Below are 22,238 nucleotides of genomic sequence, written 5' to 3' on the forward strand. Positions count from 1 at the left end.
TCGATTCTTAAATTAAACTACAAATGATTGACTTCAAAACGATGATCAATCATGTCCAAAAGTATCATATGTCGATCTTACTCGAGATTCACTCAGAAGGCATGGTACTGAGTGAAACCTTCTACGCGTGACAACTATCATTATAAAGCTAACTGGAACCACATCAAGAGCTACTTGAAACATAAGCGGGATGAATAAATGTCAAGAAACTTGTCGTTAGATTTCGCATTAAGAAAGATATATAACAATTGTTTAGAAAAAAAATTGTTGATCTCGATCTAATGTGAAAGCTAACATGATCGAATATGGTCAAAATTCGAAACGGAAGACCCCGAATCTTAATTCCTAACTAATTACATGCATGTTTATTCTTAATCAATCCATTTTATTATTAATAACTCGATAATGTAAACATGCTCACGAGAAATTGAGTTGCAGATTAGACATTTCACTTTCACTCCATTGAGAAAAGAAGAGACGATCGATTAATGCGCGACATAAGCATTGTACTCGACGATAAAGTGTCCCGCCGGAGCACCACTCACGAATGTAGTAATGGCGTAGCCCCTCGCCATTCGAAATTTTCCGGTGCCGCCGATGATGCTACGCTCGGTGGCTCCCTCCAGCGTCGCCCGACACACCACCGCGAGTGAGCTACCGTTGTACTCTCCGTCCGTAAAGACGAAGTTGAGCAGTCCGAGCCAAGCCATCTGGCTGCTAAGCGACACCTCGGGAGCTATGCCTTGGGCCCGCCCAATGAGCTTCGAGTCGGCAGTCGAGCCTTCTCGTAGTTCGTCGTCGAAGACCCCAATGCTGCCAAAGCCGCCGGGGTTGCTAGTGGTGGACTTTACGACGGTGATAGCGGTAGCGTTGGGGCTGTTGTCGTTCTCGTGGACGAAGAAATGGAGGTGAGTGGTGAAGTCTCTTGCCTGAGCCTGAGAGGTGGCCACAAAGAAAAGGAGAAAGAGGAGCGAAGCTTGGAATGACCAATAATAAGCCATATCTTGTAAATATGCACAAGTTGAGAATTAGAAAATGACTGATATTGTGTATATGTATATATATATATAATTAAATAGTGCATGCCAACTATCATGTATAAAAATTATATATATTTTGACTTTATACTTTTGAAATATAATTCTAATCAACTTGTATATATGTTTAATTATGTAGTTGGTGGGGAGTCCTATATAAATATAAATATTAATTATTTTGAAGTTGGTGAGGTTTTTTTTGTATATTTTAATTCCAACCTGTGGTAGAAGACTTATTATTATAATTTTTTTATAATGTCTAGATGCCTTTGACTATTTAGTGTCAACTTGTTAAAATAACCCTATTGATAGCAACACAACAACTAAGGATTTAAGGTTAAAATGCTCTTGCATATGACTATAAATATGTGTTTAATTTAAATTATCATGTATAATATTGATTATATGATTATCTGGTAATCACATAATCAAGATTATGAGGAATAAAATATAACCAAATGTTGTTTGGTTCAACCTAAGTAATGCAATAAAAATTTATTTGTTTGAAGGTTTTAATGAATACCTTAGTTTAATATTTTACCGTATTACCCTCAGTTACAAAATTAACTATATATTATTATTATTATTATTATTATTATTATTATTTATTATGTTTTTTTACTTTTCTTTTTCTTGTATATTTTTTTACTATTTTATGTGTTTTTTAATTTTTTTTTAATGTTTTTATATTTTTTATATTATTTATATTATTTATATTTATATTTTTTATTTTTTTTACATTTTTTAAATTTTAAATTTTATTTAATTTTCAAATTTTTATAAATTTTTTATTTTTAAAAAAAAATTAAAATTTTTAATTTTTAAAAATTTTTTAAAAAAATTAAAATTTTAAAATTTTAAAAAAAATTTTAAAACTTTTAAAATTTTTAAAAATTTAAATTTGTTATTTTTTAAATTTATATTTTTTTAAAATTTTTTTAATTTTTTAAATTATTTATTTTTAAAAATTTTAAAATTTTTTAAACATTTTTTTTATTTTTTATTTTACATTTTTTAATATTTTTGTACATTTTTTCTCTTTTTTCCATATTTTTTCTTATCGGAGGGAATTTTTCGTAAAAAAAATTCGTTAATCCCGGAATCAAGAAAAACCTTAATTTTCTGAAGTTTTTCGATTCCAGGCTGTATGATCCTTTTGCTGACATGTCGGGTATGGAACATTACTCGGAAATCATCGAATATCTAAATCAAACAAGGTTTTTGTTGATAACCTTGGATGGATAACCAAGATTATCAAGAATAACCCCGAACCAAATACACCCTAAGAGGTACGGATTAATAAGTCAGTACACATAATTGATATGGTATAATAATAGTTAGGTAAGCTGGAATGCTAGATTACTGATGTTAATTAAAGAATTAATAAGTCATCAAAGTTATGATTTTTTTAAAAGGCAAAAAATAATTGATGAATCTATTTTAATTAGACAAGCTAAGTGATTTAATTTTTACATTTCAAATTTGACATAAGCACGTACGGACGGACTTTAAAATAACAACAACAAAAAATAGCTACTAATTATATGTTTATAGCCAATCAATCCATCTTATTATTAATAATTAGATCATGTAAACACGCTAGCTGATCATAAGAAAAGAAATTGAGATAGCAACCACACCAACACACTTGGCTTTATTGTGAACAAAAAACAAGAGAGCTAGACATGTATAATCAATGCATGGTATAAGCATCGCACTCGATGATAATTAGGTTTCCTGTTGGAGTGCCACTCAGCAATGTATTGACGGTGTAGTCTCTCGCCGATCGAAATATTCCAATGCCGTCGATGTTGGCTTAGAAACTATTGATATCACATCCAAAGACACGTACACATACTAATGTGAAAAGTGAATAGAGCGAGGAGGAAAATAACTGTTATAATACTTTCTTATAGTCACCATAAACTAACACCATTGACTCGTGAAAATAGGAAAGACTAATTCCACTAATTTATCTCATGAAAATAGGAAAGACTAATTCTACTAATTTATCCAATGAAAATAGGAAATCTTATCACCACTAATGCAAGAGAAAAAAAACGTGGCCACTACGTGTCATGTCCGGATTAATATGCTCACATTACCCCTCCTAATCCTGACATGGCTCTAAATCACGGACGGCGAGTAGTTGTCGCATGACAACTAACTTCACTCCTGGCAATACTTTAGTTAATACATCGGCTCGCTGTTCTCCGGTATTAACAAACTCAACCACAATCTGTCTCTTATCAATACATTCTCTGATAAAATGGAACCTTGTATCTATATGCTTGCTGTGACCATGAAATACCGGATTCTTCATGAGAGCTATGGCAGATTTGTTGTCGACAAACACAGTCACCGGCTTTGGTTCTACACTAGTTAATTCGCTGGCAAGGCTCCTTAACCACAAAGCATGACAGGTTGCAATTGTGATTGCCATGAACTCTGCCTCACAAGATAAAATTGTCACTGTCTTCTGCTTCTGTGAATTCCAGGACACCAAACTTTCATTAAAATAGAAAGTCATTCCACTTGTGCTTTTCCTCCCATCTAGATCGCCGGCTAGATCACTATTCAAATAGCCGAATATATCAATTTCCTGGGGTCCCTTCATGTAAACAAGTCCAAAGTGAATTGTACCTTTCAAATACCTGAGAATTTGTTTGCCCACCTTGTGATGCATGATTGTAGGCCTCTCCATGTACCTGCTCACCATTCCGACAGAATACGATAGGTCAGGCCGTGTGTGTAGCAAATATCTCAGACAACGAACGATGCACTTGTACTCCGTGGCATCAACTAGAGTCCCTTCCAAGTCTTTATGCACCTGCATCTTGGGTTCCATCGGATGGTTTGTGGAATTACAATCTTCCATCTTGAATTGAGACCGGATTTTCTTGGCATAAGTTGATTGTCTAAGTAAAATTCGGTTCTTCTGTTGTTTTACTTCAATTCCTAAGTAGTAGGAGAGAAGACCCAAATTGCTCATCTCAAATTCCATCATCATTTGTTGTTTGAATTTGTTGATTTCTTCTGTGATCTTCCTGTTAAGATGAGATCGTCGACATACACTCCAACAAGTATACTTGCTTCTCCTTCATCTCTTGTATATACAACATGTTCTTGAGTATATTTTTTGAAACCAAGTTCTTCCAGACTCCTGTTCAGTCACATGTTCCAAGCTCGTGGAGCTTGTCGCAATCCATAGAGGGCTTTGGACAACCTGTTCAGTCACATGTTCAGGCAGAAGATCGTACGATGGAAGTTTCCACTTGCTTGTCAGAGATATGCTCGGGTCATTAAGGTATGGTGTCAGGAACACTTTTCTGACACATCTCTTCAGGGTATGCTTTGAGGAGCGTGCATGCATCGAGGAGCGTGCATGCACTTTCAGGGAGTCCTATATAAAGACCGCCAAGCTTCGACAAAGATATGGATAATCTCTACTGTAGCCACAGTTACTCTGCAATTTTGCTCCTTCGTTTCTTCTTCATCGCCGGTGTTTGACTTGAGTGTCGGAGGCCATCGCCCGGGAACCCCTCCCCAACTCGGCACTGACGTTGTTGTGGTTGCAAGCTTCATTAACAAGGAGTCCACCAACGGTCAACAGGAGCGCTACGCCCCCAGCATCCATTACCTCGACTCTCGGACAGGATCAACACTAATAAGAAATTATTATATATACGATAATTTTATATATATGGTCAGAATCTGGCAAGAAAATTCATTAAATATTATTAATAATATTTATATATAATAAATTACTAATTAGTCCTTGATGGTCCCTTACGGCCGACAAGAGGGGGGTGAATTACCCTGGACAATAAAAATAAACAAAATATTTTTCTCGAAACTTATAGCTTTATTAAAACAAACACTTGTAAGAAAAAGAAATAAGAAAAAATTAACTAAAGACAGAGACACAGAAGGAATTACTTGGTTTGCAATCAGAGAATTGCTAATCAAAGGCAATTAAAGTTCACTATCAAAATCTCCTTTAGGTAGAGAAGCCTCTTACACCGTTGACAGTTCACTCAGTAGTAGAACAGATAAAAAATCATTTACAGGTGTTATTGTTCAACTACTGAAATCAGGGCTATATTTATAGCGCTGATTCAGGCGCCTGGAAGGGTTTCGGGTGTCTGGAGGTGGATAAAATTTTATCCACGATGCAACGGATCGCGACAGCTCTGCAAATGATAAGTTTTCTATTGTGGGAGCCTAGACCAGATTCGGACACCCAGACCGGGTTGAACCAGCCCTCATCCAGGGCATACACCAGGGGTGCCCTAGCTACCTCGGGTGATCCTGCCCCAGGAGCAAAGTCAACTTCCAGTTGACTTTTTATCCGGGTCTTCCACTTCGGTTTCACTCGCTTGGGTGATTTGAACCATCCGGAATAGGCTCACTCGAACTCATTTTTCATCCTTCTCGAGCAACCTTCCGCTCCGACTTCTCGTCCCTCGAAAATGCCGCGCACCTCCTTCTCATTTTTTCATCCTTCTTGACCATTCAGAAGTCCTAGGAAATGTGTTAAATGCATACTTACTTTAGCAAATCTCGGTTGGTTACCTTTTCTCTAAGATTCATGAGTCTGGTGATCAGTGTTGGATCATGAATTTCGATAGAGGAGGGGGGTGAATATCAATTTAAATAATTTTGAAAAGAGTGAGCACAACGGAAAAGTAAATGCAACGCTAACATAGAATCTTTTTACTTGGTTCGGAGCCTGTGTCGACTCCTACTCTAAGGTCCGTACACAAGGGTGCTTTCGATAGGCAATTCACTAGCAATTCGAAAATCTGAATACAAATTGAGTACAGGAATGCTAAGTAAATTAAAACAATACCGACAAAAGGAGTAAACTAAAGAACAGCGTGGTGTCGAAGATTTGCAACGTCGCAGGAGCATAGGAGAGCGAATTTACAGTTGTTGTTTGAGCTTCAGCCTTGACCCTCCTTATATAGGAGGGTTCGGGGCGCCTGGAACCTTCAGGGCGCCTCGATCATGATGTGACTGACCCAACCAGCGAGCTCCACGTGTCGACGCCGCGATCAGGATAAAACTTGCCTCCGGGCGCCCGGACCACCTTTCTCCAGAAAACATCTTCTCCTACAAGACAAGGTTAGTCCGAGGTAAATATATAATGTATATCCTGCAAAACAAAGTATTAGCACAGTTTATAATTTGACAAAAAGAGTATGACTTAGATTCCGTCTTTCCGAGACTGGAATCTAGTCACGATCTCGACTTAGAGTTCCGAAATGGTTTTAAGTCGGATCAGCGCCTAAGTTCCCTTCCCGGGAACGCGTCCTCACAGTCACTCCCTTCCAGTGACTTACCTTTACTTACTTGCCAGACGCCCGGTCAGCCCTTCGACCCGTCTGGACTTCATGCCAGCTATCTGGTCAGCCCATCGACCTAGCTGGACTTCGTGCCAAATGTCCGATCAGCCCTTCGACCCATTTGGACTTAGTGCCAGCTATCTGGTCAGCCCGTCGACCTAGCTGGGTTTCGCGACAGACATCCGGTCAGCCCGTCGACCTAGCTGGACTTCGTGCTAAATGTCCGGTCAGGCCTTCGACCAATTTGGACTTCGTGCCAACTATCCGGTCGGCCCGTCGACCTAGCTGGGCTTCGTGCCAGACATCCGGTCAGCCCGTCGACCTGTCTGGACTTTGCCTGCACACTCGATCAAAGTGTTAGACAACGACAAACCTAACTTAACCTAATTTGTCATTCATCAAAACCTGAGTTAGACCGTTAGTGTTAACCACACCAAAAATCTCCTCCTTTTTTATGGAATGACAACCTGGTCAATTTAGTGAAAAAATATGCAAGTAAAAACAAGCATTTATAGGATTTTTTAAGTTAGATTTTAAATTTGATATTTTGTTGCACTAACTTAACCACCTATCCTTCCCCTTTTGGCATTCATCAAATATAAGCATGGATTAAGTAATTATAAAAAAAAAATACAAGTATAAGTCAGATTAACTTGGGGGAGTTTAACTATAATAAAAGATTTTTGCTTTAAAACAATAGCTAATTTTTGAAAAAAATAGCTAATTTAGAATTATAAATTTTAAAAAGAAATAAATTTTGCTTTTCAGCTTAGTGATTAAAATAACAAAAAGGCTAAGTTTGGAAAAATAACTTAGTAATACGTTTACATATTTTCAACAGATAATTTTTGCAAGTATAAATTTACAAAGGCTAAAGTTGAAGCTGACTTTCAAAGAAGTTAATTTTCAAACATAAGTATACAAGTTCTAATTTTCAAAATTAATTAAATTTTCAAAGTAAGTTTGAGTTTGAAACAATTTTCACTTGTTAATAAAATAATTTTGCAAAAGTAAAAAAAAAAAATCAGATTTAATGTTTAAAATTTAACTCTTAAGTTTATGAGACCAAGTTTTTAAAATTTCAAACTTTTAAAACATAAGTTTATATATTCTAAAATTTAATTTTTCAAAATAAACATGAACTTGAAACATTTTTCGAACATAAGTTTTATAAAGATAATTTTACAAACGTAGACTTTTCAAAAACCAGGTAAAATTCAATGTTCAATATTAAGTAAGATCTAATTTTCAAAGTTAAGTTTTGAAAAAATTTTAAAAATATATTTTTCAAACCTAAGTTTGTATCGTTCAATTTTCAAAGTTCAGTTGTAAAATCCATTAAAACTAAGTTTTTTATATAAAAATCATATTTATTTATTTATTTATTTTTTACCTTAGTTTAATAAAGCTAATTTTCAAAAATAGGTTTATTAAATTGGATTTACAAAAATAAGTCAGTTTTTTTTAAAGATTTAAAATATTTTTAAGAAAGTATTTTTTTATTAAAATTATTTTCAAATTGGAGAAATAATTTTGATACTAAGTATGAAAATAAGTTGAATTAATCCTCCCCTGAACCTGACATAATTTTAAAATAAAATTTTTAAAAATATTCACAGAAAAGTATTTAAAGTGAGATTTTTAATGTATAATTTTTTAAAAAAAAAATTGAGGTAGGATTATCTAAAGAGATTTAAATTTGATAAAAAGAAAAAATTGAACCTCCCCCTGAATTTGTTACTCCTCTTAATTTAATATCTCTCCCTTAAGTTAATACTAAGGTTTGATTATATTAAATTTTACATCCTCAATACATTTTTGTACCTAAGTGTTTTGGTGGATTCAGTATTAGTAACACTTATGTTTATCGAGTATATTATTTATATAAGTATTTTTTATATACTTGGTATAATTTTTTGATAAGAATAAGATTTTTGAAATTAATGAATAATCAATTATTCTTAATAATAAGTAATAAGTAATTTATTACAAACTTAATAATAGTTAATCATTATCAATAGTTTATTGATTAACTTTTATTTTACTTGACTTATCTGATTAAATTTTGTATTAATTGTCTTAATATCAACGGATAATAATTTAGTTTAAAGTTGACATTAATTCGAAGTTAAATTTATTAAAGTTATTAAACATAGTTAAGGTTCAATTTGAATCAATCGTTAATAATGATAACTTATAATTTAATTATAGTAAAATTAAGATTTTGATTAACGTTAAAATTAAGATTTATTGAGTTAAATTAAGGTTAAGAATTAATTAACTGTTTAGTGTAAGTTAAAGTTAATTTTTTAAGTTCTTACTTCAATTATTTACTTATTAAATATTTAATTAAGTTTATAATCTTAAGTTAATCAAATTTTAATTATTTGTTAATCTTAAGTTAATCAAATTTTAATTATTTGTTAACAACATTATTAAGGTTTACTTTAACATATTTTAATGTAATTTGAATTTAATTATTTAATTTTATTTTATTTAACTTTAAGTTTATTTTTAAAATAATTTAACTTAAAAATAATTTTTTTTTTTTTTTGTTAAAAAGGAGAAAGAGAGGTGGCCACAAAGAAAAGGAGAAAGAGGAGCGAAGCTTGGAATGACCAATAATAAGCCATATCTACATGTGAATATGCACAAGTTGAGAATTAGGAGATGACTTATATTGGAGGATCGAGGAGGTACTTTGAGGTGTATATATATATATATAATTAAAAAGTGCATGCCAACTGTCTATCATGTATAAAAATTATATATATTTTGACTTTATACTTTTGAAATATAATTCTAATCAACTTGTATATATGTTTAATTATGTAGTTGGTGGGGAGTCCTATATAAATATAAATATTAATTATTTTGAAGTTGGTGAGGTTTTTTTTGTATATTTTAATTCCAACCTGTGGTAGAAGACTTATTATTATAATTTTTTTATAATGTCTAGATGCCTTTGACTATTTAGTGTCAACTTGTTAAAATAACCCTATTGATAACAACACAACAACTAAGGATTTAAGGTTAACATGCTCTTGCATATGACCACAAGAATGTATTTGGTTTAAGTCATCATTTATAATCTTAGTTATGTAATTATCAGATAATCACATGACCAAAATTATGAAGAATTCAACATAACTTATTATGTGTTTAGTTCAATTGAGATTATGCAATTACTTAGTTTTACATTTACTAATTTACCCTTTAACTTTTTGAATTAATTTAATTGAATGAAAACCTTTTTATCTCTTCTCTCCGGTGACTTCTCTTCTTCCCTGTCGTTGTTTCCAAACTCCAATCACGAGAGTGATGCCATGGAAGTTCTAAATGCTGCAGGCCTCACTCCATTAGCCTCGCTCCACAAGGCCGCTTCCTCTTCCTCCTTAGGCTCAAGATAGCCAAAAAACTAATACTTTGCACAAAATCAACAGATGCAAAATTTCCATGTGAAGCCGCTACAAATCGAATGCTAAAAAGTGAAAAAGAGCACCTTAATGTCCTCGTTCAACACTCCGAATTCTAAATTCAAGATATACAGCTTGGTGTCGGTATCTATGGAGGACGCCCTCGCCGTCGGAGCAGGAAAATCGCCTGCTTGCGCCGTCGAGTACATGCCGTGCTGCCACACCAAGTTGGGAGCCTAGGATCGCAGATCAAATCGGATCGGGTGGTCGGGAGGAAGCCCAAATCTGGCAGTCGCAGGAAATCCCCAAAGCGCGTACCTTCTCGGAGGAGTAAGGGGCGGATCGGTTAGACGTTCGGTTGGGCGCGCGACGGGACGGCCCGCCGGCCTCACGGCCCCTCCCGCGTCCGCCGCCGGCAGTCTTCTTGCTTGATTTGATTATGTCGTTGAGGGACATGTCGAGGGCGCTCGACATCTGCGATGCAGATCTGAGAAGAGGAATCGAGTGACGAAGAGAAGGGACGCGGATAGAGTTCTCGCGGAAAGGGGCGGTAAAGGTTTGTGGTGGGTGGGTAATTTTAGAAAAAATAATATGATAACCCCGGAATCGTAGAAAACCTTAGGCTTTTAAGGTTTTTTGATTCCTGGTTGTATTCCTAAATTGATGGCGTGACGGGAATCACTCATTACCTAAACCAAATAAAATTTTTCTTGATAACCTACCAAGGTTATTAGCGATAACCTTGAACCAAATGCACCTTAAAAGGTACGGATTAATAAGTCATTACACATAATTGATATGGTATAATAATAGTTAGGTAAGCTGGATAACTGATGGTAATTAAAGAATTAATAAGTCATCAAAGTTATGATTTTTTTAAAAGGCAAAAAATAATTGATGAATCTATTTAATTAATTAGACAAGCTAAGTGATTTAATTTTTACATTTCAAATTTGACATAAGCACGTACGGACGGACTTTAAAATAACAACAACAAAAAATAGCTGCTAATTACATGTTTATAGCCAATCAATCCATCTTATTATTAATAATTAGATAATGTAAACACGCTCGCTGATCATTAGAAAAGAAATTGAGATAGCCACCATACCAACACACTTGGTTTTATTGTGAACATTTTTTCTTTTAAATGAGGTACGTAACTAAAAAATATTGGGCTCCTGGACTATCCCTTATGAGCACTTTCCGATTTATCCTAGTGAACGGTGGAAAACTTTAATGGGATTAGATCGATCATCCCAGACTCGACATTACCCAGTCTAGTTCATCTTTTTTTTTTTTTTTTTTTTTTAACTTTATTGTGAAGAACAAACAAGAGAGACATATATAATCAATGCATGATATAAGCATCACACTATGATGATAAGGTATCCTGCCGGAGTGCCACTCAGCAAAATAATTGAAGTGTGTGTGTGGGAGCTCTAAACACACTTCGAAACGCACTGATAAGAAATTATTATTATTATTATATAGAGAGATATTATGTTGGTCGATACTTTCCATGTGACCGTCAATAACATCGTAGTCAAAACTTAATTTTTTAATATCTCTTTTATCTGTATACAAAAGTTTGCTCTCTTTCTTCTTAAATTAAAATAAAATTTTATCTTCTCTCCTATTATTACATGTAACAAATTACAATGCAAGTACGCACAATCATAAAAGAAAGAAATGATAATTTTATTTTAATTTAAAAAAAAAAAGACAAATTATTCATTTTAATTTAAGAAGAAAGAAAAAAAATTATTATATATAGATGAAAGGGGATTAAAAAAATTATATTATTTTGATAAGGTATCAAAATAATTGAAGTGTGGGTGTGGGAACTCTAAACACACTTCGTACTAATAAGAAATTATTATTATTATTATTATTATTATTATTATATAGCGAAATTATGTTGGTTGACACTTTCCATGTGACCGTCAATAACATCGTAGTTAAAACTTAATTTTTTAATATCTTCTTTTATCTGTATACAAAAGTTTTCTCTCTTTCTTCATAAATTAAAATAAAATTTTATCTTCTCTCCTATTATTACATGTAACAAATTACAATGCAAGTACGTACAATCATAAAAGAGAAAAATGATAATTTTATTTTAATTTTAAATAAAAGAAAGACAAATTATTCATTTTAATTTAAGAAGAAAGAAAGAAAAATTATTATATATAGATGAAAGGGGATTAAAAAAAATTATATTATTTTGATAAGGTATCAAAATAATTGAAGTGTGTGTGTGGGAACTCTAAACACACTTCAAAACACACTGATAAGAAATTATTATTATTATTATTATTATTATTATTATTATATAGAGAGAGATTATGTTGGTCGACACTTTCCATGTGACCGTCAATAACATTGTAATCAAAACTTAATTTTTTAATATCTCTTTTATCGGTATACAAAAGTTTGCTCTCTTTCTTCTTAAATTAAAATAAAATTTTATCTTCTCTCCTATTATTACATGTAACAAATTACAATGCAAGTACGCACAATCATAAAAGAGAGAAATGATAATTTTATTTTAATTTTAAAAAAAAGAAAGACAAATTATTCATTTTAATTTAAGAAAAAAGAAAGAAAAATTATTATATATATAGATGAAAGGGGATTAAAAAAATTATATTATTTTGATAAGGTATCAAAATAATTGAAGTGTGTGTGTGTGGGAACTCTAAACACACTTCAAAACACACTAATAAGAAATTATTATTATTATTATTATTATTATATAGAGAGAGATTATGTTGGTCGACACTTTCCATGTGACCGTCAATAACATCGTAGTCAAAACTTAATTTTTTAATATCTCTTTTATCTGTATACAAAAGTTTTCTCTTTTTCTTCTTAAATTAAAATAAAATTTTATCTTCTCTCCTATTATTATATATATATATATACGGGATATATCAAAATCAAATAGCATTCAAAACACAGTCATACGAAATTATTATATATATAGTCAAAATCTGGCAAGAAAATTAATTAAATATTATTAATAATATTTATGTATAATAAATTACTAATTAGTCTTTCATGGTCTCTTACGGCCGGTAAGAGGGGGGTGAATTATCCTGAATAATAAAAAAAAAATACTTTTCTCGAAACTTATAGCTTTATTAAAACAAACACTTGTAAGAAAAAGAAATAAAAAATAAATTAACTAAAGATAGAGACACAGAAGGAATTACTTGATTTGCAATCAAAGGATTGCTAATCCAAGGCAATTAAAATCTACTATCGAAATCTCTTTTAGGTGGAGAAGTCTCTTACAGCGTTGACAGCTCACACAGTAGTAGAATAGATAAAAAAATTATTTATAGGTATTATTGATCAACTGCAAAAAAAATCAGAGCTATATTTATAGCACTAATTCGGATGCCTGGAAGGTTTTCGGGTGTCTGGGGGTGGATAAAATTATATCCACGAAGCAACGGATCGCGAAAGCTCTGCAAAAGATAAATTTTCTAGAGCGGGCGCCTAGACCAGATTCGGGCGCTCGGACCGGGCTGAACTAGCCCTCGTTGAGGGCACACACCAGGGACGCCCTAGCTGCCCCGGGTGATCCGATCGCCCGGATCAGAGTCAACTTCCAATTGACTTTCTTTCGGGTCTTCCACTTCGATTCTACTCGCTTGGGTGATTTCGGCCATCTGGAATAGGCTCACTCGAACTCATTTTTTGACCTTCTCGAGCAACCTTCCGCTCCGACTTCTCGTCCCTCGAGAATACCACGCACCTCCTTCTTATCCGCTAGCATACTCTTCCGCAATACCTCGTCCCTTGGATACACCAAGCCTGTCGACTCTCTCCCGTGCCTTTCTTCTCGCTAGCTGCGTCTTTTGCTCGACTTCCTGTGCTCCTAAGTTCTTACACACTTAGACATAAGGCATCAAAAGATAACAGGACCTAAGTTGACTTGGTTGATACATCAAAACTACCACAAGGTACTTACAATCACCCCCTTTTTGATGTGAACAATCCCAAATTAAATTAGGGTAAATCAAACACAAATAATAGAGAACTTGCAAGTACACATTTTGCATTTAAGAAAAAAATATGAAAAATCAACCTTCTCCCCGACTTAACCTCTAATTCTATCCTTTTGATCACATTAAAAATAGGGGTAAACATAAAATGACTTGAAAATTTAAAACAAAATATAAGGTATAAAAATATAGTAGCTATCATCCAGAAAAATAATCCAATTTAAATTTTGAAAATCTAGATTTTTGTAATTTATAAACAATTTTTGGGAAAAAAATATTAGAATTATGTTTAATTGTTTGAAAATTTTTGCAAAAAGCAGAAATATCCAAAGTCGTGAAAAAAAATTCATGAAGTTATGAATTTCATATAAGCAGTAAAAAAATATTTTCTAAAAAGGTTAAATTTTTGAAAAAATATATATTTAAAAATACTTTTCATGTTTAAAAATTATGATAAATTTTCTGAAAATGTAGTAGGACATGCATTTTTTACCAAAAAAACTAAATTTTCAAGAATTAAATTTTAAAAATTTTTAATATTAAAAATTTATATTTAGATAAATAATTCATAGAAAATTCAAAGACAATCAAAAAATTTCAAAAAAAAGTTTTTTAGATAGAAAAAATGATATAGTTTCACTAAAAAACAATGTTAGCAAAGATAACCCTACGAAATAATTTAAATTAAAAATATAAATTTTGTTAAAAATCATAGAAAAATAGTAAAAAAATAAATTTTTTTCTGTAGATGAATATTTAATTTCTCTTTCTTAGAAAAATTAGGATCAAATTTATTTCAAATAAAAATTTTTAAAAAAATTATTTTATCAATTCTAAGCAAGAAAAAATGTTAAACTAATTCAAATGTAAGACATGCATTAAAAAAATAAATCCAAGCATGATTTTGAAATCCAAAATAGGTTCTTTCCTACTAGATTAATTAAAAATTTTCTAAGGATATATTTTGGTGAAAATTTTTTAACTTGGTCCTTATGATATCTAAAATATCAATTAAGTTCTGAATTATTTCTATAATTTGAAGGAATAAATGTTGAACATGCAAAATTTTTCAAACTTTGTATTTGTTCTTTTAAATTTTCATTTTCAATTTTTAGTTTATCGAAATCTTCCAAACTATGAGATGCTACTAGGTTTCCTTTTAAATCATTATTTTTTTTTTAATAATTTTTTATTCTCAATTTCTAATTTACAAGAAGTTTTAGGTAGGATTTTTATAAACTTGTACAACTTATCAGGAAGTAGAGACCGTACCTGACTTACCTCGTCGATCCCTTGATCTGAAGCTCCCCATATAGTGTTGCTTTCTTTTGACGTTGCTCCCCCTTCATTGATGCTCTCGATGCTTATTGCAGAAGAGCTTGCTTCATCTTTTTATTCTGGGTGACTTGTCATCAATGCAAGTCTGGTGTAGGTTTTGATTTATAATTCTGATGAAGTTTCGTCTCATGTCACCTTTAGGTTCTTGTGCATTTCTGGGTTGGTCTTTTGTCCTTGCTTTTGTCCTTGTCCTTATTCTTTAATTTTGAATAGTTGTCTTTCACGTGTCCTTCTTCATTGCAGTGGTAGCATCTTACTTTTATTTTCCTCATTTTACCCTACACTTGATTAAATTTATTAGTTTTAAATAACTTTTTAAATTCTTTTACCATGTACGACGTTTCGTCATTGTCAAGGGATGTCTTAGAAGCTGGTTCGTCTATTTTTTCCTTTAAGGCAATGTTGTGCTTTGATTCCTTCTTTAGATTTGCATTTCAAGATTCGTGAAGTTCAAAAGTTAAAAAAAAATCTTCTAAATTACTCACCTCTAAGTCCCTAGAGATGAAGTAAGCATCTACTAGGGTTGACCATTCAGAAGTCCTAGGAAATGCGTTAAACACATGCTTTAGCAAATCTCGGTTGGTTACCTTTTCTTTGAGATTCATGAGTCTGGTGACAAGTTCCTTGATTATTAAGTGGAGGTGTGTGACGGTTTTTGTCACACCCTAGGTAGTCCCTGCCAGAAAAAATTTCGGCAGCATCTCCCATGTACGGGTGACAATATAAAACTATTCTACAAAGCTCTCAGGGCCACATATACCTCGACCAACACAGTCGGAACAATAACAATAAACATAACTAAACAACCATGCATTTTATATATATTTCAGCCTCTAGCTGACACAACCACGCAGTTTATATTTGAAAACCACCTACTCCACTACAATGATGGAAACCTTAAAACCATGACAGAGAAACCAACACAGCAGAAAAAGAAGTGTAGTAGACCAAAAACTCGATAAAACTCCTCGAGTACAAACATACACATCACACACATATATATGAAATGTAACAAGGACCCAAAAGACTAAAGAGTAGAAAACCGACGCGACGCTAAGTGGGGACTAGCGACTGAAACCTCATGACAGCATCAACTTGAAATGGTAATATCAACGGGGTAAGTCAAATCCTCAGCGGGTATTGGGCTGACATGCATAATAAGAAATAACTAATAGTAATAAATATGTGTACAGTCTCCTGGAGTAATGGAAAATGCAAACTATAAGAAAAGAAGAAGATGTACTCACCTAGGCCTCCTATCGAAATAATAAGGTCGTCAGACCAAAGGTAATATGTCCCTGTATGCATGTCAAACATATGCATCCATCTAATATACAACAAATAAAATGTAGCAAATACAAGCAATAATGAAATCATGCATATGATGCCAATGACATGGTCACCCCTGACGCCAATCAGTCATCTCACACACGATGGTGAGACCGAGTGGGTTAGGCTATGACAACTGTGCACTTTGCCGTCACTGCTCCTGATGAGTGACCGAGTGGACAGGATGCTGTCGGAGTACACCTATCCTCCTACCTCAAATCATAAGTGAGGGAGCTCAATGCTCTCATCTCCCTGAGACAGTCCAGAGGAGGGATCACTACCGGCTACCACGCTGTGTCACACTACCCATGAACGGACCAACGGAGCCTAACAGAGCAAAACGGCCACACACTCTTACTAATATACATCTAACCCATGAGTGGTTGTGTGTGTAGATCCATGTAACTGGCGATGTGCTCAACAATAATGGAGCTGTCAATCGTTCAGCATGCAATCATGCGAGATGGTGCAAGCCACTAAGCATGAAATAATCAGATCTAGGTACATATGTCAGATATGGTAAATGACTAGTCCGGTGTATCGTAAGGCATGATATGTCACTACCTCTATGAGCATAAATAGTCATGGCAATAAACAAGATGGTATAAAATATAAATGCAGAACAGATAAAAGCATGTAACATGTATCATGTAGTGACATAACAAAGCAAAGATAAACATAATTATTACTAAAGGCTATAACCTACTATGCATATCAACATGACATATCAAAAGAGATAAGTCAAGGTACCCGCCTAAAAAATGGAGATCGTATATGAAATAGATCCCATGTCGAGACGCTCATTTCGAATCAAAGTCCTACAAATCAAATGTATAATTTAGCTACATTAATATATATCAAGCAGCTAAATCAAATTCCTATTAAACCAAGAAACCCAAAGTCGTCATTTAATCTCGGTTAGCTCGATAAATCGGATCCAAATCGAACCCTAGTTTAAAATCCAACATCTAACCTCACCATAATAAGTTGAATTAGGCTAAGCATAACATTAACTCCATAACTCACATACCAAGATGCACAACTATGAATTCACCATCGAAGAAGCTTACTGCCCGCAATGATGGTTGGAATTAGGCGAAGCTACTACCTCCATCTCAAATACACAAATCAATGCTTGCTGCCCGAAATTCAACAAATGCTAAAATGCTACAGATCAGATCTGCAACCCTAAATAGAGATCGGATGAGTACTATGGCTAGAAATAAGATGGAAATAAAGAACAAGGGTATAGAAGCTCACCACAACATCTCGTGGGCCGAGAAAAGAGCATGGTGTCTACTGTTGGAATTCGATAAAGGGAAGATAGCGCAGCGGTGGATAGATTGCTAGGGTTCCACCATCGATGAGCCTTCAACCACTGCTCTGATTCGGTCCTCAAACCGGAGGGAAAAACCTAGATGGCAGTCAACCGAAGAAGTGGGTGTCGACGTCGATCGGGAGGAGGAAGAGGAACGACGAGAGTGAGATCGGAAAAGAGGGTATGCAAAAAGGGTTACACCGGTTGTTGGGCTCGTGATGATCGCCATTGCTCCGGGCGACGATGATCTAGGGCAAAGCCATGAGGAGGAAAGGAAGAAGAATCGACGGATGGAAGAGAGGGGAGGAAGAAGGAGAAGATGGTCAGCGGTGTTGCGAGAGGGTGAGGGAGGCAGCGGCGCGAGAGGGAAGGAGATCGACTCGGGTGTGTGGCAGGCGACAAGATGAAGAGAAGGGGAGAAGATGTTGGTGCAATATCCCTCAGGTCAAGGTTGACCTAGTTGACCAAGCTTGAGTTTTGGTCTGGGTTTCGATGTTTGACAATACAAGGTTGATTGAAGAAGAGTCAAGTAGGTCAAGGATGACCGGATACTTGACTGGGAAGTCCTAACTGGGATGTTAGGCAGAATGAAAGACCTGGTGTGTGAAGCCAGGCAGAAGAAAGTCCTGGTGAGTGAAGCCAGGCAGAAGAAAGACCTGGTGAGTGAAGCCAGGCAGAAGAGAAGTCCTAGTGAGTGAAGCTAGGCAGATTGGAAATCCTAGTGAGTGAAGCTAGGTGAAAGACCTGGTGAGTGAAGCCAGGCAGAAGAGAAGTCCTAGTGAGTGAAGCTAGGCAGATTGGAAGTCCTGGTGAGTGAAGCCAGGCACAGGGAAAATCTAGATGGATCAAGGATGATCGAATATCTAGTGTTTGGAAGTTCAAGTAGGTCAAAGGATTGACTGGATACTTGGCACGAAGAGAAAAGTCCAAGTGGGTCAAAGGGATTGACCGGACACTTGGTGCGAAGTCCTAGCAGGTCAAAGGAGTGACCAGATGCTAGGCATGATGTACCAACAGTTCAAGGTTGACCGGATGTTGGTTTGAGAGGCTTGGGCCTTGGTTTGGGCAAAAACCAAGAGCTGGATCGATCAGTGGATCGATCCAGGCTTTTCCCAGTGAACAGAAAGCCTCTGGATCGATCAGTGGATCGATCGAAAGGTCCCAATCGATCAGTGGATCGATTGGGACGCTGCTGCTTTGCACGATAAGAGCTGGATCGATCCATGGATCGATCCAGGCGTTTTTCCAGAACACAGAGGCGCTCTGGATTGATCCATGGATCGATCCAAAGCCTCCCCGATCGATTGGGAATAATTGAATCGATCGGGATCCGACCGTTGCGTCGTATTTGAGCTGCAGGCGTGCGATGGCTGCGACATCTCTTCACCGACTCATCTCAGATCTTCACCAGCTTCTCCACAGCTCTTCTCAAGCTCGAGATCGCCAGTTCTTGAAGGCTCTTGGAGGTTCTTCCAAGTCAAGAGGCGGATCAAAGCAAGAAGAAGAAACTAGGGTTAGGGTTTTTGCTCTCATTGAAAGCTTGTAAGCTTGTATTTCACTACCTTTCCCTTTCTTCTTGTATTGAGTCTTGTAGGGCTTCTCCGCCCTTGGTAGTTACCATAAAGGAGAGTTTTATTAGTGGAGGGTGTGTGTGTAGGTGTGGATCCTTGGACTAGTCACCTCTTGTGAGGTGGATACCAAGTAAACCAACCTTGTTAGCGTTGTGTGATTTGTTTCTGTATTTTCCGCTGCGCATCTTTGAAGAAACAAGCAACGCCGAGCAACGCCGAGCAACGAGCACGCGACGAGCTATTCACCCCCCCCCCCCCTCTAGCTACTTTTGGTCCTAACAGAAGAATCGGGAGGGGAGACGTGCGGGGGAAGGAGATGAGTTAGGGCACTGGTTCGGCGACAGGAGAAAGAAAAGAACAAGGAAAAGAAAGAAAAGGAAAATCCAACTTTTCCTCGTTCAAATGGGGTAGCTCAAATAGGCTTCCCATGGCCCAATATTTATCCCCGTAACCTACATTATACGACCTCCGAAAAATTCTCAGAAAATTTCCAAAAATTTTGAAAAATTTCGTTAAGGTTATTCCTCTATTTAACCTTATTTTTAATTAATTTTTTGTTGCCTTATTTTACAGTTTCTCCTTCTTCTAATCGGAGGTTGCAGATCTGGTTTCGAAGCAAGTCTCGTTTCGCAAGTTTGGCTTCGAACGTCCTTTCGTGTAGCTCTAAGAACTTCTTCCAAAGTTCCATTGTTGATTTGTAGGTGCCAATTCTATTGACTTCTTGCGGAGGTAGCACGGTCAGTAGATGAAATTCGGTTCGTCCATTTGCTACGAAGTCTGTTTTCCCCTTCTTGGTCCATTGATGTTCTTCTTTGTCCTTCGGTGCTACAAAATCATATTTCAAAATTAATAATAAATCAAAGTCCATTTTGAAGAATACGTCCACATTTCTTTCCAAATTGCGAAATCCCCCTTAAACTTAGGCGGGTAGATGCTCAGTCCGGTCATCTCAAGTGCTTCAATTGACGGTTAATCCTTCTGAAGTGACATCACTCTAATACCAATTGATGGCCCCTTGTAGCCATTAAGAGGAGGGTGAATTTCCCTAGACAATAAAAATAAATAAAATACCTTCCTCGAAACTTATACTTTATTAAAACAAATACTTGTAAGAAAAAGAAATAATAAATAAATTAACTATAGAGACGCTGAAGAAATGACTTGGTTTGTAATCAGAGGATTGTTAATCCAAGACAATTGAAACTCACTATCAAAATTTCCTTTAGGCAGAGAAACCTCTTACCGTGTTGACAGCTCATAAAGTAGTAGAACTGACAAAGAAATCATTTACAAGTGTTATTGTTTAACTGCTGAGTTAGGGTTGTATTTATAGCGTTGATCTGGGCGCCTGAAAGGGTTTCGGGCACCTGGGATGAATGAAATTTTATCCATGACGTAACGGATCATGACAGCTCGGCAAAAGAAAAGTTTTCTGGTATGCCTGGACCTGATCCGGGCGCCCGGACCGAGCTGAACCAACCCTCATCCAGGGCACGCACCAGGCGTGCCCTGGCTGGCCCAAGTGATCCAGGTGCTCGGACTAGGTCTGGGCGTCCGAAGCATAGTCAACTTCCAATTGACTTTCTGTTCAGTTCTTCCGCTTCGGTTCTGCTCGCTTGGGTGATTTTGACCATCCGGAATAGGGCTCACCCAAACCTATTTTCTAACATTCTCGAGCAATCTTTTGCTCCGGCTTCTCGTCCCTCAGAAATGCCGCAAGCCTCCTTCTCATCCGCCAACATACTCTTCCTCAGCACCTCGTCCTTCGGACGCACCGAGCCCATCGACTCTCTTCTGTGTCGTCCTTCTCGCTAACTACGTCTTTTGCTTGATTTCCTGTGCTTCTAAGTTTCTGCACACTTAGAAAAATGTATCAAAAGACAACAGGACCTAACTTGACTTGGTTGATCACATCAAAACTACCACAGGGTACTTACAACCCTTAATTAAATTATTAATTATCTACTTTTTTTATAGAACTTAAAACTAGCTGGAATATTTATTGGGAACTTGAAACTGATTAGAAAATTTATTGGGAACTGTTAATGATATTTACTCATAAAAATTAATAATTAGTTCTTAATTATACTACTTTTTTCGATGATGACTTTAATTAGTTTAGAAATAAAATTGATCTTAAACTTAAAAATCACAACATCAATTCTATTCTTCTTTTTCTATATAAAAACTATAGAGATCGAAAACTTTAGAAATAAGGATTCTTTGATGATAAAAATTTTTAGTTCTGATGATGAAAGCTTTTTCAAGAAAAATTCATAGAATGAACACTAATCCAACTCAAACGAAGTCGACAGTACCCAGATTGTGGAAGGATTTTCGAATAATTTAAATATTGAAGTCGGATCTTCGCCTAATATGATATTTGATAGTATTGATAGTATGTTCACAACTTATCAAGAACATGCTCGACTCAAAGACTTTAGCATTGTGAAAAGAGCAACTCACAAGATTAGTGGAGAAGATAAGTATGTAGTGATTATTTGTGATAGGGGTAGAAAACGATAGTTTGGAATTTCGTTAAGGGGAATAGATTGCCCAGCTAGAATTAATATAATCAAGGAAGTAAATGGGTGTTGGGTGGTTTCAAAAATATGCATAAACCACAACCATGATCTCAATCCTGAAATGTCAATTTTAATGCCAAGATATAGGTCTTTGTCAATGAACATGAGGAGACAATTAGAAGCTAAAGAAATTGTAGGCCTAAGGCCATGCAAGAATATTAGGCTACTAGAAGTTCAAGTTGGTGGACCTGAGAATTTAGGATGTCTTCCTAAAGATTGTAGAAATTTTATCGAGAAGAGAAGAAGGTTGAGACTTGGTGATGGAGATGCTGAGGACATT

At 35.3% G+C, this 22,238-nt stretch overlaps 2 protein-coding genes across 2 annotated transcripts; both read right to left on the minus strand.

The window, feature by feature from the left end:
- Positions 1-485: 485 nt before the first annotated feature.
- Positions 486-1,001, minus strand: LOC122044319 (pterocarpan synthase 1-like). The gene has a single exon (XM_042604823.1). The coding sequence runs from the start codon at positions 999-1,001 to the stop codon at positions 486-488; it is 516 nt and encodes a 171-aa protein (XP_042460757.1).
- An 8,694-nt stretch (positions 1,002-9,695) lies between these two features.
- Positions 9,696-10,275, minus strand: LOC122044320 (THO complex subunit 4A-like). Its single transcript, XM_042604825.1, has 3 exons — positions 10,120-10,275; positions 9,888-10,016; positions 9,696-9,803 (listed from the first exon to the last, which is right to left on the minus strand). The coding sequence occupies exons 1-3, from the start codon at positions 10,273-10,275 to the stop codon at positions 9,696-9,698; spliced, it is 393 nt and encodes a 130-aa protein (XP_042460759.1).
- Between the last annotated feature and the right edge of the window lie 11,963 nt (positions 10,276-22,238).

The sequence above is a fragment of the Zingiber officinale genome, chromosome 2A (assembly GCF_018446385.1).
Source record: "Zingiber officinale cultivar Zhangliang chromosome 2A, Zo_v1.1, whole genome shotgun sequence".
Classification (NCBI taxonomy): domain Eukaryota; kingdom Viridiplantae; phylum Streptophyta; class Magnoliopsida; order Zingiberales; family Zingiberaceae; genus Zingiber; species Zingiber officinale.